This window comes from Lepus europaeus, chromosome 19 (genome assembly GCF_033115175.1).
Source record: "Lepus europaeus isolate LE1 chromosome 19, mLepTim1.pri, whole genome shotgun sequence".
NCBI classification, from domain to species: Eukaryota; Metazoa; Chordata; class Mammalia; order Lagomorpha; family Leporidae; genus Lepus; species Lepus europaeus.
The window spans coordinates 14,925,756-14,941,555 of NC_084845.1; the positions used below are offsets into that span (position 1 = coordinate 14,925,756).

Here is a 15,800-nt window from a genome sequence, read left to right on the forward strand (position 1 = left end):
AAAAGAAGTGGAGCAGCCAGGGCTCAAACCAGCGCCCAAATGGGAAGCCAGTGCCGCAGGCTGGGGCTTTAACCAGCTGTGCCACAGCGTTCCACCCCCCCCCATGGGGGAGGGGGTCATCTTTACTGCTCCTTATTCTGGCAGTTCTCTGATCTGAGGGGCCTAACCCTTGGGGTCCTTTTCTAAAGCACCTTTCTTGGGGCAGGTTGGTAATTTCAGTATCATCACCCCTGGTGGGGATGACAGTCATCCCGCCGAGAACCCCTTCCAGAAGCTGCTAAGGGATTTTCCTGTCACACAGGCACATGCGGTGACTCCAGGTCCTCAGAGCACATGGGCTGCTCACGAATGTCACAGACCTGAAGGCACAGTGTCTCTTGCCAGGCTCCACAGTGCTATGCAGACAGGCTTCATGTAACTTCTAAAGCCTTTTATTTCTTCTTTAAAAAATTGAGGGGCCGGTGCTGTGGTGTAGCTGGAGCCACCGCCTGCAGTACAGGCATCCCAGTCCCCACTGCTCCACTTTCTATCCAGCTCCCTGCTAACGGCCTGGGAAAGCAGTGGAGGATGGCCCAAGTGCTTGGGCCCCTGCATCCACGTGGGAGAGCCGGATGAAGCTCCTGGCTTCACCCTGGCCCAGCCCTGGCCATTGCGGTCATTTGGGGAGTGAACCAGCAGATGGAAGACTTCTCTCTCTCTCTGCTTCTCTTGTAATTCTGCCTTTCAAATAAGTAACTCTTTAAACAATAAATAAAAGATTAAATGACTGAGGTGGCATTGTGGCACAGTGGGTTAGGCCATGGCCTGTGATGCTGGCATCTCACAGGGGCGCCAGTTTGAGTGCCAGCTGCTCTGCTTCTGACCCAGCTCCTGGCTAGCTGCACCTGGGAAGGCAGTGGAGGGTGACCAAGTACTAGATCCCTGTCACCCCTGTGGGAGACCTGCAGGAAGCTCCAGGCTCCTAGCTCAGCGTGGCCCAGACTCAACCATCATGGCCATCTGGGGAGTGAACCAACAGATGGAAGATTTCCTTCTCTCTGTCTCTCCCTCTCTCTGTCACTCTGCCTTTCAAATAAATAAAACAAAAACAAATCTTAAGAAGAGAAGTAATGTGAAACTTGGCTGAGAGACTCTATTTCCCAGACATCTCTGCAGCTGCATACGGTCAGGGTCAAATCCTGGTCCATGAACCACACATCTTCCTCAAAGGCATAGCCTCTCCCTTCCCATTCTTCTGCGGATGGAACAAATCAAGTGGGAGTCACGAGGAGGAGACAGGAGAGCAGGAAATAAGGAGATGGAGACTGGCGCCTGACAGGGGGCCTGGTCCCGTTAGCTCTTGGTGACTGCGTGGAACTTGACAGCAAACAGAAATAAACTTTCCCCTGGTTGAAGCTGCTGTTACTTGGGGTCTGTTACAGCCGCAGAACATTACGCTACGTAATACAGGACAAGCTCATGGGCCTCCAGCCTCACCCTGCCCAACCTCAACTTCGCCCAAGCCCCAGTTTCACCCTCGCTTACCTGGCTGGCCCCAGCCCCTCCCCAAATCACTGACTCCTGCACACCTCCCAGGTTTCCGGGGAATTTAATGTATGAGTCTCAAAAGTCAATGGCATTTAATTCTCCAGATTAAAACAAGGCAGGGAAAGGCCGCAGGCACACACACAGTGGGGTCCATGAGGGGCGAGTGAGGAGCTGGAGTGGGGTTCCCATCCTTGGGGTCACATCTCGTCCAGCCCGTAGTCCTCCTCTGGGAAGTCCCCCACCGTCACGACTGATGGCTTGACAAAGGCACCATACTTGGCCTGGCATTCGAAGTAGCGTTTCCCATTCACACTGCAGGGCATGATGGGAGAGGCAGTGGTCAGAAGATTGTGCACATGGCTCCCACTCCACACGCTAGGACAGGCAGGCTCACCCAGCAGCACAGACACACATGCACGCCTCACACCGGGAACACTGGTTACCTGCCATCGTTTTTCCCTAATGGCTCATCGTAACGGACACCGATCCAGTAGCCAGGCTTGAAATCTGTGAGTCCTACCAGGGGAGAAGTCCCAGTGAAACCTCTGGACACAGCCTGCCCAGGATTAGCGCCCGCCCATCAGCCTGTCCCGCCCCACAGCCCTCGGGCTCCACCGTCACTGTCAGCTGACGGACTGGGTCACCCCCATCAAAGCAGAGCGCACGAGGCCTCAGAGATGTGCCTGTGCCTCTCTACCTCGAGCCCCCGGAGGCCTGCGGGCCACTCACCGACATACATGACGGTGCCCCGGCGAGGGGACTGTCCGGGCGCGCGCACCTCGCAGCGGCTGCCCACGGAGATGGCGCTGGCTTGGTCCTTCTCCTGGGCGAGGCGCTGGGCGGCCTCCGCCTCTTGCTGGGCTCGCTCCTCTTCGTTGTAGCGGCCTAGCTTGCTGCGCTTCAGGAAGGAGCGCACTGAGTCTGTGGGCGGGGCAGGGGCGGGGACAGCGTGGGCTCTGGGGCCAGGCTGCCGCCCCAGCCAGGGGCAGCTGGGGAGACCCTTCCAGGGGGCCTCAAGTCCCCCACTAGGCCGTGGCCTCTCCCCAGGCCTCCAGCCTGTCACGTGACCCCATGTTCGCACCTGGTCCTCTATCCTCATGTTGGCCTCATCCAGCCCTGAAGCCCCCGTCTTTCCCACCACACGTTCTGGTCTGCTCCCAGACGTGCTATTGCCACGCTGCCGGGTCTGCTCCACAGTCGCTCGTGTTCTGCCCCCACACAGCATCCACCTGCACCACCCCGTGCCTCGCCTCACCCCGACCACTCCCCCCAGCACACGGCCCCTCACACGGCCCCATCACGCCTCCCTCCACTTCCCCAGTCCGCCTGCCTGCCCACCCCCTGCCCCAATGCCCGCCCTGTACCATCTGCCCCGACTGCTCCCATGTGCCCATCCATGCCCTCCATCAACCTCACCCTCCTGCCTGCTCCCTGGCCCTCAGTGCTCCTGCCCGCACGATCTCTCTAGCAGCGCCAGTGTCTATGCCTCTGCCCCGCCCCCGCCGCCCCGTTCCCCCCGGAGCTCCATACCTTGCCTCTGCTCATAGGCTTCTTGTGAGATCTTGTATTTCTCCACCCTGGACACATCCTCGTACTCCCCGAGGCGGGCGCCACTGTGGTCAATGACCTGTGGTGAGGCATGGCGGTGAGCAGGGATCAGCCGGCTGGGGAGGCCTGGCATGCCGGCTGTGGTCACACACTGGAACATTCTACAGACGTTCCTCTGGGAAGACACACTCGTCTCTCCTCACCTGTACCCCAGCAGGAGGGCTGGAGTGGGCATCCACACACCACATCCTCCCTCCCTCCAAGCCCCTAGAGGCTGCAGCCACCTGTGATGTCCCTCACATTGCTGATGGCTCTACAATCACCAGCCCAATTGGCAGCGCTCAGACCTTGTTCACAGCCCTCTGGGAGCTGCCTGCACTGGCCCACGCTCCAGGGCCCAGAGCATCTCCCCCTGTGTTACCACCCCAACACTCCTTCACTCAGTGCCTACTGAGCTCCTCCTAGGCACCCCCAGGCCCTGTGCTGGGCCCTGGGGACACGGGGCAAATCAGATGCTCCCCTTCCCTCAGGCGGTGGCCTCTCTGCTGGGAGATGGAACACACATGCACAGGCACTCATGTTGAACACGGAGAAGTGAGGAGCCACGAGGGTGGTCACAGCGACCTTCCACAGGAGGGGACGCTTGAGCCAAGGCCTCCAGGAAGGAACAGCAGAGCAGGGGTCATGGTAGGCACGTCTCCTATGTGCTGAAGGCACAGCAGAGGGGCCAGCGTGGGTGGGATGGAGAGTGGGAGGCACACAGAGGGCTGTAGGCTTTGTGGCATTGACCTGGACTGAGCGCAGCGATGGCTCGCAGAGGACTCAGGGGTTCGCAGGCTCCCTCTGGCTGCAGGTGGGGAGCAGACTGCTGGGGCATGGGGGAGCACGGGGCCAGGGCAGAGGCTGCTGGGATGTCCGGGTGGGAGGGGATGGAGGCGGGGCCACAGTGGGGGCAGTGGAGGAGAAAAGAGCTTAGACTGCGTAGATTCTGTAGGTGGAACCAACCAGGTTTGCTGAGATCACACGGCGGGGGGAGGGGGGGGATGAGGAAAAAAGAGGGGTCAAGGACAGTCCCAGGGTATTAGGCCTGAACCACTGGGCTAACATGGCAAAATGGAAATGGCTTTTGGGCCAAGGGTCATTCAGAATTTCTGTTTCGGGGCCATCGCTGTGGTGTAGCAGGTAGTCACCACCTGCGACACTGGCATCCCGTATGGGCGCTGGTTCAAGATTCAGCTGCTCCACTTCCAATCCAGCTCCCTGTTAACACGCCTGAGAAAGCAGCAGCTGATGGCCCAACTGCTTGGGTTCCTGCACCCACGGGGGAGCCCCGGAGGAAGCTCCTGGCTTTGGCCTGCCCCAGCCCTGGCCGTTGTGGCCATTTGGGGAGTGAACCAGTGGATGGAAGATCTCTCTCTCTCTGTTAACACTTTCAAGTAAGTAATTTTTTTTAAATTGTTTTTTGGGGGCTAGTACTGTGGATGCAGTGAGTTAAGCCACTGCCTTGGATGCCAGCATTGCATATCTGGGGCGCCAGTCCAGTCCCTGCTGCTCAGCTTCCAATCCCGCTCCCTGCTAATGTGCCTGGGAAAGCAGCAGAAGGTGGCCCAAGTGCTTGTGTCCCTGCCACCATGGGGGAGACAAGGATGTGGGGTTCTGGGTTCTTGGCTTCTACCTGGGCCAACCCCTGGCTGTTGCCATAATTTGGGGAGTAAACCACCAGATGGAAGATCTTTCTCTGTCATTCTGCCTTTCAAACAAATCTTTTTCTTTTTTCTTTTTTTTTCTTTTGACAGGCAGAGTGGACAGTGAAAGAGAGAGACAGAGAGAAAGGTCTTCTTTTTGCCGTTGGTTCACCCTCCAATGGCCACTGCAGCCTGTGCACTGTGGCCGGTGCACCACGCTGATCCGAAACCAGGAGCCAGGTGCTTCTCCTGGTCTCCCATGTAGGTGCAGGGCTCAAGCATTTGGGCCATCCTCCACTGCACCCCTGGGCCATAGCAGAGAGCTGGACAAGAAGAGGAGCGACCGGGACAGAATCCGGCGCCCTGATCGGGACTAGAACCCGGTGTGCCGGCGCCACAGGCGGAGGATTAGCCTATTGAGCCGCAGCGCCGGCCCAAAAAAATAAATCTCAAAAAATAAAAAAAGAATTTCTACTTTCTGTGTTAGGGATTTTTTTAGAAGTTTGAAGCTGTGTTCTGTAAGCAGTAACCATGGATGACACTTATAAACAGAAAAAAATTTAGAAAAAATAAACATCCCATGGCCTCTTTTTATCAGCTGAGTTCTGGGTGCCTCCTTCTTGTATCTGCTGGTCCACATGACTGTCCCAGCGAGGCGGACCTGAGTGTCCCTGGGCCCCTGCCCCCAGATGGGCTGCTCTGGGCCTCCCATCAGCCTGGGAACCAGGGTGCCTTCTCTGTGAAGGGCTGAGAGGAGCTGCCTGGAGAAGACCAAGCTGAGGAGCACCAGGCACACGGCTGCTCCCTCCTCCCTGCTTGCCAGAGCCTCGGAGAACCAGACCAGGCCTCCGGCCACTCGCGAGCAAGCTGCGTTACTAGACACAGAGATTTCAAAATGTCAAGAATGCCCCTCAGTGCTGGACAGCAACGCTTTGTTCTCTGAACACCAGAGACTATAAGAAAAGAGATACTGATGCTTCATGAAAAGACATGGAAATTGTTATCAAGAGCACTTTTCAGGTGAGCCTTTGGGTCCAGTGGTTAAGTCGCTGCTTGGGACACCTGCATCCATACAGAAGTGCCTGGTTGAGTCCCAGCTGCTGTATTTCCCACCAGCTTCCTGCAAATGCACCCTGGGAGGCAGCAGATGATGGCTCAAGCACTTGGGTCCCTGCCATCCAAGTGGGACATGGGATGGAGTTCCTAGTTCCTGGCTTAGACCTGGCCTGGGCAGGGGACATTTGGGGAATGAACCAACAAATGGAATACTTCTCTCTACCTTTCAAATACAATGAAAATATCAATTAAAATACAATAGCACTTACACTGCAACAGAAGAGGCAAAAAGAGCTGGAAAGGGAGCAGCAAGAAGGGAACTGGAGAGAAAGGCAGCTGACTGCCGCGCCAGCTAAGCAAAGTTGAACTGACGTGTGCTTTCTTCCCCTGTTCCACACCGGTGGCCTACAACGGAGTTAAGTGTGAGTGCAGGGGCAGCGCCTCCTACCACTGGGCTCTCAGGCCAGGCCGGTGTCCCTGATACTCAGGAAAGCCTCTTCTCTCCGAGGCCTGAGTGTACTGCCGCTTGCTTCAACATTTATGAGTATACACAACTTTTCAAATTCCAGTTTCCAAATTCACTATTTTGGCTTTGAATCACCTGTCAACTGGAAAAAGTGTGAGTATCGTCAGAGTCTGGACGCTCGGTCAGGGCTGGGCCATGTCCAGCCCCGGGCTGTCTCAGGCCCACAAAAGCACTTGGTCGGCCCCACCACGGCAACCCGAAATCCAGCGGCTCTCCCACAAGCTAACCCCTAAGTTGATGACTTTGCATGGTCTGAGAATGAGGTTATAAATATCCAAATGGCCCTCAGCAGAGACAAGGTTCCCCACCTGCTCTAAGTGGTTAGAAATGAGTATGCATTTTTTAGCTTCTTGAGTGTTTCCGTTTCTTCCTTAGGAAGTGACTTGCCTTTCTGGCAATGCATCATCAGGTTTGGGGTAACTGCCTTTTAATGCTAAGAAGCAGTGCCACTTGTTTAATCCCATGGGTCCCTGGAGATGAGGAGACATGAGCCTTTGTGAGGAACCTAATGGGGGTGGGCCTCTGGGCCAGTGGTTAGGATCTGGCTGGATGCCTAGCGGAGTGCCTGGGTTCAACGCCTGCCCCCGGTTCTTGACTCCTGCTTCCTGCTAACACAGTGATGGCTCAGTAACTGGGTTCCTGCCACCCACGTGGAGACCCTCCTGCTTAGGCCTTTGCCCAGGCCCAGCTGCCACAGGCACCTGGGGGATGGCCTGGAGGGCGGGGGCGCTCTCCCCTTCCATAGTAAATGTGACAGGAGAGCGCACCCACGGGAAATGGCACCTTACACATGGGCCGGGTGGGCCAGGTGCCAGATGGGCTCTTCCAACAACACTCCATTTCCTTGTTTGTTGCTAATGTAACTTTTGGGGCTCAAAGTCGACTGCATCTGTTAGTGCAGGCTGGCAGAGAAGGGGGGGCTGTCACCCACGCAGCGTGCCTACATATCCACCACATGCTGGCAGTCGTCATGGACTGAGAGGCAGCTTCCGTGCTTCTGACAACCCCTCACTGAGGTGCCCGGCACCCACTTTTTAGCCAACGAATGGCAGAAAATTAGTAAACAGTTTAACAAAATGACGGCATGATACCTTTACTGTTGTCTACAGCTTTTTTTTTAACGATTTATATTTATTTATTTGAGAGGCAGAGTTACAGAGAGAGAGAGACTGTGATCAAGATCTTCCACCTGCTGGTTCACTCCCCACATGGCTGCAACAGCCAGGGATGGGCCAGGCTGAAGCCAGGAGCCAGGAACTCCAACTGGGTCTCCCATGTGGGTGGCAGGAGTACTCAGGCCACTGTTGCTGCCTTCCCAGGCGCATTGGCAGGGACCCGAATTGCAAGTGGAGCAGCCAGGACTTGAACTGGTGCCCATATAAGATGCCTATGTTGCAGGCGGTAGTTTAACCTGCTGTGCCAGAGTGCCGGTCCCTAGAATTTTTTCTAGATATTCTGTATAGGAATTTATGAGGGAAATATGACCTTTCATTGTTTAAAATCAAGAGTGTGCTATCTGGGCAAGCGCCATGGCTCACTAGGCTAATCCCCCACCTGCAGTGCCGGCACACCGGGTTCTAGTCCTGGTTGGGGCGCCGGATTCTGTCCCGGTTGCTCCTCTTCCAGGCCAGCTCTCTGCTGTGGCCCGGGAGTGCAGTGGAGGATGGCCCAGGTCCTTGGGCCCTGCACCCGCATGGGAGACCAGGAGGAAGCACCTGGCTCCTGGCTTTGGATTGGCGCAGCGTGCCGGCCATAGCAGCCACTTGGGGGGTGAACCAACGGAAGGAAGACCTTTCTCTCTGTCTCTCTCTTTCACTGACTAACTCTGCCTGTCAAAAAAAAAAAAAAAGTGTGCTATCTGCTGCCTTAAAATCCAGCTGCTTCTCACTTTGCTCCACAGGGAACAGACAGAGCCTGGAAAGGTGGCTGACCTGAACGGGTATCTTCTGAACCCACGTTACGTTTGGTGAGCTGGAGTCACCACCTCTGACCACGTGTCAGGCTACTTTGGAGAAAACATTAGATTTAGACTGAATGCTAAGTGCACATGCCACAATTTAAATAATTTGTTTGAAAGAACCTTTTCCTTCTTCAGTAAGTGAATTACAGTCTCACAATTCACTTGACTTTGACCGCATATGTAAAAATAGAAATATATATTTTAATTGAAAAGACCAAGTATTGCCCTTAAACACTTGGCTAAAACTGCCCCCTAAATAATTGCAGACTTACTCACTGTGCATAAGAGATCTGATATCTGACTCACTTTGAATATGTGCATTGTTTCTCAGAGCCATTGTGGGCCAGTTGAACTGGTTGTTTAAAATGCTGGTTCCAGGGGCCATCAGTGTGGCATAGTGGGTAAAGCAGCCACCTGCAGTGCTGGCATCCCATATGGGCGCCAGTTCAAGTCCCAGCGGCTCCACTTCCCATCCAGCTCTCTGCTATGGTCTGGGAAAGCAATAGAAGATGGCCCAAGTCCTTGGGCCCCTGCACCCACGTGGGAGACCCGGAGGAAGCTCCTGGCTGCTTGCTTCAAGTTGGCGCAGCTTCAGCCATTGCGGCCATCTGGGGAGTGAACCAGCGGATGGAAGACCTCTCTCTCCGTCTCTGCCTCTGCCTCTCTGTAATTATGTCTTTCACATAAATAAAATAAATAAATAATGCTGGTGCCAGGGCAGGCGTTTGGCACACTGGTTAAGAAGCTACAGGGGGGTCGGCGCTGTGGCGCACTAGGTTAATCCTCTTGCCTGGGGTGCCGGAATCCCATATGGACGCAGGTTCTAGTCCCAGCTGCTCCTCTTCCAATCTAGCTCTTTGCTGTAGCCTGGGAAAGCAGTAGAAGATGGCCCAAGTCCTTGGGCCCCTGCACCCACGTGGGAGACCGGGAGGAAGTAACTGGCTCCTGGCTTCGGATCAACACAGCTCCGACCATTGCAGCCATTGGGGAGTGAACCAACGGATGGAAGACCTTTCTGTTTCTCCCTCTCACTGTCTGTAACTCTACCTCTCAAATAAATAAATAAAATCTTAAAAAAAAAAAAAAAAAAAAAGGCTGCAGGGGACACGCAGCCCACATCAGACGCCTGTTTGAGCCCCAGCTTCTTCTGATCCAGCTTCCTCATCATGTGCACTCTGTGAGATGACAGTCTCAAGTGCCAGGGCCCTTGTCGCCCCACGGGAGACCTGGGCTGGGTTCCAGGTTCCTGGCCTAAGCCTCGCCCACACTGGCTGTTGTGGGTATTTGGGGAATGAACCGGCAAATGGAAGATCTCTGTCTCTCTGCCTTTCAAATAACATGAAAATAAATACATTTAAAAAAAAAATGCTGGTTCCTGGACAACACTTTCAATCTACTGAAGCAAACATGCAAGTATTTTGTTTGCTTTTTTTATTTTTTTATTTTTATTTTTGACAGGCAGAGTGGACAGTGAAAGAGAGAGACAGAGAGAAAGGCCTTCCTTCCGTTGGTTCACCCTCCAATGGCCACTGCGGCTGGCGCGCTGCGGTCGGTACACCGCGCTGATCCGAAGGCAGGAGCCAGGTGCTTCTCCTGGTCTCCCATGGAGTTCAGGGCCCAAGGACTTGGGCCATCCCCCACTGCACTCCCGGGCCACAGGAGAGAGCTGGCCTGGAAGAGGGGCAACCGGGACAGAATCCGGCGCCCCAACCGGGACTAGGACCCGGTGTGCCGGCGCCGCAAGGCAGAGGATTAGCCTGTTGAGCCGCGGCGCCAGCTTGTTTGCTTTTTATCTTTAAAATTTCTTCCAGAGATGCTGATTCACCTGAAAAGATGAAACTGGGGCCAGCATTGTGGTGTGGTGGGTGAAGCCGCTGCTCATGACACTGGCATCTCGTACCTGAGTGCTGGTTTGAGTCCCGGCTGCTCTACTTCTGATCCAGCTCCCTGCTAATGTGCCTAGGGAGGCAGTGGATGATGGCCCAAGCACTTGGGTCCCTGCACCCATGTGGGAGACCCAGATAGAGTTCCCAGCTCTTGGCTTCAAATTGGTCCGGTTCTGGCTTTTGGAGGCATTTGGGGAGTGAACTAGGAGACGGAAGATTTCCTTGCTGTCTCTCACCTTGTTTCTGGTAACAAATACCACCATTCACTACTCAAGGTCGATTACACTCAGAAGCACTGTTATCTTGGTGTCAGGACCTGTGACTCGGGCATGGGTTTGTTGCAGGTAACGAGCTGCCTGGGACGCCACAACCACATCTGGGAGTGGAGCACCTGGGCTTGAACCCCCACTGCGCTTCCCATTCAACCGCCTGACAACTGGAACGCTGGGAAGCAGCGAGCGCGGCTCAAGTACTTGGGTCCCTGGCACCGATGTGGAGACCTGATTTTTATACGAATTTAGGGCTTCTAGCTTTAGCCTGGCCCAGTACCGGCTGTTGTGGACAACAGGGAGTAAACCAGCCGACAGAAGTTCTCCCTCTTTCTGTTTTTCAAATAAAGTGAAACATTTTAAAATTTTTAAAATATAAAACTAACTGTATTTCTTCTTTTTAAATATTTTTTTAAAATGTATTTATTCAAGAGGTAGAGTTACAGACAGTGAAAGGGAGAGACAGAGAGAAAGGTTTTCCTTCTGTTGGTTCACTCCCCAAATGGCCGCAACGGCTGGAGCTGAGCTGATCTGAAGCCAGGAGCCGGGTGCTTCTCCCAGTCTCCCACGAGGCTGCAGGGGGCCAAGCTTTCCCAGGCCACATCAGAGAGCTGGATTGGAAGAGCAGCCGGGATTAGAACCGGCACCCACATGGGATTAACCTACTGATCCACGGCACCGGCCCCCCAACTGTATGTCAGTAACACAGGAATAAACTTACTAACGCTGAATGAGACACTTCTAAGCAGTCTTAACAATTTTTTGCACAAAACAGTGAATTGGTAGTTGGAAGATTTTTATTACTTGGCTTGAAAAAATTGCTCGTTTTCGAACTATAAATCACTATGCACTGAGCTCAAATTATGAGTTCATTTGTTATCTTTTGTTGCATTAAGCATCATGTAAATATGCAGCGCTGAATGTAACACAAGTATAAACTGTGTCCACAGTGTACTTATGTGTAAACAGTTTATAAATATACCAATTACATACACTTACATATTGGTCTGATTTTAAAAAAAAAGTTTATTTTCATTTACTTGAAAGGCAGAGCAACAGAGAAAGATCTTTCACTTGCTGGTCCATTTTCCAAATACCAATAGCCAGGACTGGGCCAGGGCCAAAGCCTGGAGCCTGGAACTCCATCCGGGTCTTCCCAGTACTCGAGCCATCATGTGCTGCCTCCCAGGCGCACCAGCAGGAGGCTGGATTAGAAGTGCGGAAGCCACAATGCTGGGTGTGGGCTCCCAAACAGCGGCCTAACCCACGCGGCACAGCTCTGGTGCCGTCCATTCTGAACCACTAAGATGAGGACTACTTTTTTTATACATTTAAGGAAACAGACCCTGAATTTAAAGACTAAAAGTCCCCAGAGGCTCTGGGGCAACGTCCTAGAGTGGCCTGGGAAGCCAGAGGCCTGTCTGCACCTGAACCCCTGGGGAGGGCCTGCTGCCGCCGGGGGTGCCACTGCCCATCCTGACCACCCCATGCTTGGGCTGAGCCCGCCCAGAGGCCGCCCACTGCTATGGTCCTGGCCTCCCTGCTCCCTCCCCACCTGCAGCCGGGGCAGTCTGTGAGCAGGGCCCCCTGGCCCAGAGCTCTTCCCGGCTTCTACTTCCTCCTGCCACAGCAGTTTCTGCTCCTCAGTGTCTGGTGCTCCGAGGTCCCTCCAACCTCAGTGTTTGCACCTGCTCTGTCCTCTCTCTAGAGCACCTTTTCTCTTTCTTCAGTTAACTATTTTTCAGGTCTCTGTTCAGGTAGCACCTCCTTCAGGAAGTCCTCCCAGACCTCACTGATGGGTCAGATACCCCAATATAGGGAATCCCAGTTCCACTATCTCCTCCCACATGGCCCTCATCTCCACGGACCGTTCACATGTGGCCTTGCGATCATTTAGTTAACCTCACATAGTAGATAGATCTAAAACAGGGACCTTCTCATATGTGGCTCAAAACTACACCCCCCGCACAACGCAATACTTAGCGAACCGGTTATCTGGGGACACTGGTTTCCAAAGTTGGGCAAACTGAGGTCACAATTCTAGCCATGACAGCAAATCCCTTCCTGCAGCCAAGCTTGCTCGCCTGCAAAACGGGGCTGACTAGACCACCTTCCCAGTCTTACTTCACGGATTCATCGGCATTCAACAGTGGTTCACCGAGTACCCCTCTGTGCCAGCAGTGGCCCAGGTGCCAGGGACACAGCACAGAACGAGTGGGGACATCAGGGCAGGCAGACAATAAGCCAGACCGATCAGAAAAGCCTAGCGTACGTCAGAGGGTGACATACTCTAAAAAATCTAAGATAAAGCGAAAAAGGGAAGAGAACGAGCTTAACGTTTTACACTACGGTGGGTGAAGCTTCACTCAAAAGGTGACATTTTAAGGGAAGACTACAAGGGTGGGGGGAGTCACGTGGGCACATAAAAAAAGAACCGCTCAGATAAAGAACAGGGTCCAGCGCATGCAAAGGCCCTGCGGTAGGGCTCGCCGGGGACCTGTAAGCAGCGATACGGCTGGTGCAGACTGAGTGTGTGGCGGTGGCGGTGGCGGTGGGGAAGGGGATGAGGACAGCAGGACGTCGGCTGATGCACACGGAAGTTCCCTGCGACTGGGCCTGTCCCAGCTAGTCCGGCCGCCCAAGCCTCACCTCTGCTCCTCCACCCCCACTGCCTTCCCCCCTTTTCTCCCAGGTCACCCCCTCCTCCCTGGTCAGGCCTCAGCTCAAGATGCGCTTCCTTCCAAGAAGCCCGTTCTGGTAATCCCAGGTGGAGCCAGGCACCACCGCCGGGAGCCCCCAGCCACCCCGGGCTCCTCTGGGCGGTCACCGTGTGGTGGCAGGTCGCTCACTCCGAGGACTCTGTCAGGCCTAGCTTGGTTAGCACACAGGGCAAGGCACAGCTGGCATGGGTCGGATCCATGCACGCATGGGAGATGGGGTCCCGATGGGGGTGGGGTGGGGGTTGGCCTCACGTGGATGCGGCAGCCGTCGTCTACGGGGTAGGAGCCCAGCAGCGCATCCTCCTGATCCAACTTGCTGTAGAATTTGTCGTCGACGCCATACAGCTCCAGCTCCATGCAGGAAGCAGGGCTGCCCACCACCAGCTCCAGTTTGCACTGCGGGGAAAGGGCCGGATGCGGAGGCGTGCCAGAGCCCCCATCCTCAGCCCCGCGTATCAACAACCACTCGCCCACTTGGGCTCCCGCAAACGACCCTCCCCGGGGGCCCGCTAGGCCCCGCCCCTCGCAGCCCCGCCCCTCTGCTCAGGCCGCATCCCTTGGCCTCGCCCCTGCTCTCTGGAATCTCGGGTTCTCTCGGGCCTGCGCTGCAGGGGCCCAGGCCCCCGCCGCTCCCTCAGGGCCCCTCGGCTCTGCGAGCTCGGATAATCTCCGGCCCCTCCCCACGCCCGCGAAGCCCCCCACTGCACCTCGCCCCGCCCCTCCAGGCCCCGCCCCCGCGGCCACACCTTGAACTCCGCGATGGTGAGGCTGCGACTGTAGCGCTTCTCCGAGCGGAAGCTGTTGAGGGAGCTGCTGATGAAGACGGTCACCGTGGGCGCCGATATCCCCGCCACCTCCATCTCGCCGCGCCCTGCAACGGCCCGCGAGCCGGTTCCGCCGCCTCACGCCGGCTCCGCAGACGCCGCCTCTGCCTCTGGGCTGCTAGCCCCGCCCCCGCTCCCGGGCCCGACCAATCCACGAGCGCCCGCGAGGCGGCTCCGCCAATCCCCGCCGTCTCTCCTCCACCGCTCCCGTAGTCTCAGACGGGCCCAGCCAATCCTGAGAGTTCTTCCACGGTTCACAGTCCTCCCAATCGCGGCCCGGGAAACGGCCAGGGCGGCCTGGCGGGGGCTGAAGCCGAGGGCAGAGACTGGCAAGGCTCGCACGTCCGCCAGGGCTAAACCCGGCCTTCAGCCGAGCCAAGCGCAATGGCTTCTTCCAGTGCTGCTCAGGGCCTCGCGGGTGACATTGCCCGTCGCCCTGGACCCGGCTCTTGTTCTGAGGAGGCGACGTCCAGAAGTCGGAAGCAGTTGCCCTAAGACACGTAAAGATGGAAAATAGTCACTCGGGGCGTAGCACGGAGGGGCCGGACCCCAAGGCCCCCGCCCCTCGTGTGGCGAAGCTACTGAAGCTGACCCTTCCCGCCACCTGTAGCGCGGCCGGCACCTCACGCGGCTCCGCCCTCGTCTGGCGAAGCCCCCAAAGCTGAGCCTTCCCGCCACCTGTAGCGCGGCCGGCGCTTCACTCGGCTCCGCCCCTCGTGTGGCGAAGCCCCTAAAGCTGACCCTTCCCGCCACCTGTAGCGCGGCCGCGCAAGCGCCGACGGTGGAGCGGGCTGGGAGTCGCTATGGAACCCGACGGGACCTACGAGCCTGGCTTCGTGGGCATTCGATTCTGCCAGGAATGGTGAGGCCGGGGGAGCGGCGTGTGAGGGGGGAGAGGGGTGGTTCCAGGGCTGAGCTCTGACCTCCCCTTCCCCACAGTAACAACATGCTGTACCCCAAGGAAGACAAGGAAAACCGCATTCTGCTGTACGCGGTGAGCCCTGGCCTGCGGGGCGCCCCGCTGGCCCCGACGTGTCCCGGCGTCGCCTCCCCGTCCCCCCGCGCGTGGAGCCGGCCGCAGCCCTCCCCTGCGCCCCCGTGACCCCTCCCCGCCCCGCTCGTCCTCCCGCAGTGCCGGAACTGCGACTACCAGCAGGAAGCCGACAACAGCTGCATCTACGTCAACAAAATCACGCACGAAGTGGAGTGAGTGGCGGCGCCGCAGCGGGGGGCAGGGGCGTTGGCTCGGGAGGCCGAGGGGGGACTCACGCAGCGCCCTCCCCGCAGCGAGCTGACCCAGATCATCGCCGACGTGTCCCAGGACCCCACGCTGCCGCGGACCGAGGACCACCCGTGCCAGAAGTGAGAGCCGCGCGGGTGCGGGGAGGGGGCGCGGCCGTCCTCAGTGGGCGTGGCGAGCCCTGCGTGACCGAGCCGCCCCCACCAGGTGCGGCCACAAGGAGGCGGTGTTCTTCCAGTCCCACAGCGCTCGGGCCGAGGTGAGGGCCACGGGCTTGGGCCTTCCCAGGGTGGGGGGCGCAGTTCCAGGGTGACCCTAACGGCCCGGAATTCTGGGCCTTGGGAAGGTTCCCCAGGCCGTTGTTCGGGGGCGAGACCCCGTTGAGTGTGGGGGGGTGTTCCCGTGCTGTTACCGACCCTGAGCGTGCCCCTGTTTCTGCCAGGACGCCATGCGCCTGTACTATGTGTGCACGGCCCCGCACTGTGGCCACCGCTGGACCGAGTGACCGCCGCGCCGCGGGTAATAAATGCCAAGTCCTGCACAGCGCTTCCTGTGTTTA

General features: G+C 56.8%; 2 protein-coding genes across 2 annotated transcripts; one reads left to right on the forward strand and one right to left on the reverse strand.

The window, feature by feature from the left end:
* Positions 1-1,572: 1,572 nt before the first annotated feature.
* On the reverse strand, positions 1,573-14,564 carry TBCB (tubulin folding cofactor B). The gene is made up of 6 exons (XM_062176632.1): positions 13,924-14,564; positions 13,430-13,573; positions 3,058-3,154; positions 2,257-2,448; positions 1,971-2,043; positions 1,573-1,839 (listed from the first exon to the last, which is right to left on the reverse strand). The coding sequence occupies exons 1-6, from the start codon at positions 14,035-14,037 to the stop codon at positions 1,725-1,727; spliced, it is 735 nt and encodes a 244-aa protein (XP_062032616.1). The 5' UTR covers positions 14,038-14,564; the 3' UTR covers positions 1,573-1,724.
* Positions 14,565-14,655: 91 nt separating this feature from the next.
* Positions 14,656-15,782, forward strand: POLR2I (RNA polymerase II subunit I). Its single transcript, XM_062176633.1, has 6 exons — positions 14,656-14,863; positions 14,941-14,995; positions 15,134-15,207; positions 15,289-15,363; positions 15,449-15,500; positions 15,684-15,782. Exons 1-6 carry the CDS (start codon positions 14,805-14,807, stop codon positions 15,744-15,746), a joined length of 378 nt encoding a protein of 125 aa, XP_062032617.1. The 5' UTR covers positions 14,656-14,804; the 3' UTR covers positions 15,747-15,782.
* The last annotated feature ends 18 nt before the right edge of the window (positions 15,783-15,800 follow it).

What these genes read in the sequence shown, in the direction of transcription:
- TBCB (XM_062176632.1), bottom strand. Translation starts at nt 14,037, where the DNA reads ATGGAGGTGGCGGGGATATCGGCGCCCACGGTGACCGTCTTCATCAGC. An exon ending in TCACCATCGCGGAGTTCAAG is followed by an intron (nt 13,574 to 13,923) that starts GTGTGGCCGCGG and finishes CTTTCCCCGCAG; the next exon opens with TGCAAACTGGAGCTGGTGGT. An exon ending in ACGACGGCTGCCGCATCCAC is followed by an intron (nt 3,155 to 13,429) that starts GTGAGGCCAACC and finishes GCCTCACCACAG; the next exon opens with GTCATTGACCACAGTGGCGC.
- POLR2I (XM_062176633.1), top strand. Translation starts at nt 14,805, where the DNA reads ATGGAACCCGACGGGACCTACGAGCCTGGCTTCGTGGGCATTCGATTC. An exon ending in ATTCGATTCTGCCAGGAATG is followed by an intron (nt 14,864 to 14,940) that starts GTGAGGCCGGGG and finishes CCTTCCCCACAG; the next exon opens with TAACAACATGCTGTACCCCA. An exon ending in CCCACAGCGCTCGGGCCGAG is followed by an intron (nt 15,501 to 15,683) that starts GTGAGGGCCACG and finishes TGTTTCTGCCAG; the next exon opens with GACGCCATGCGCCTGTACTA.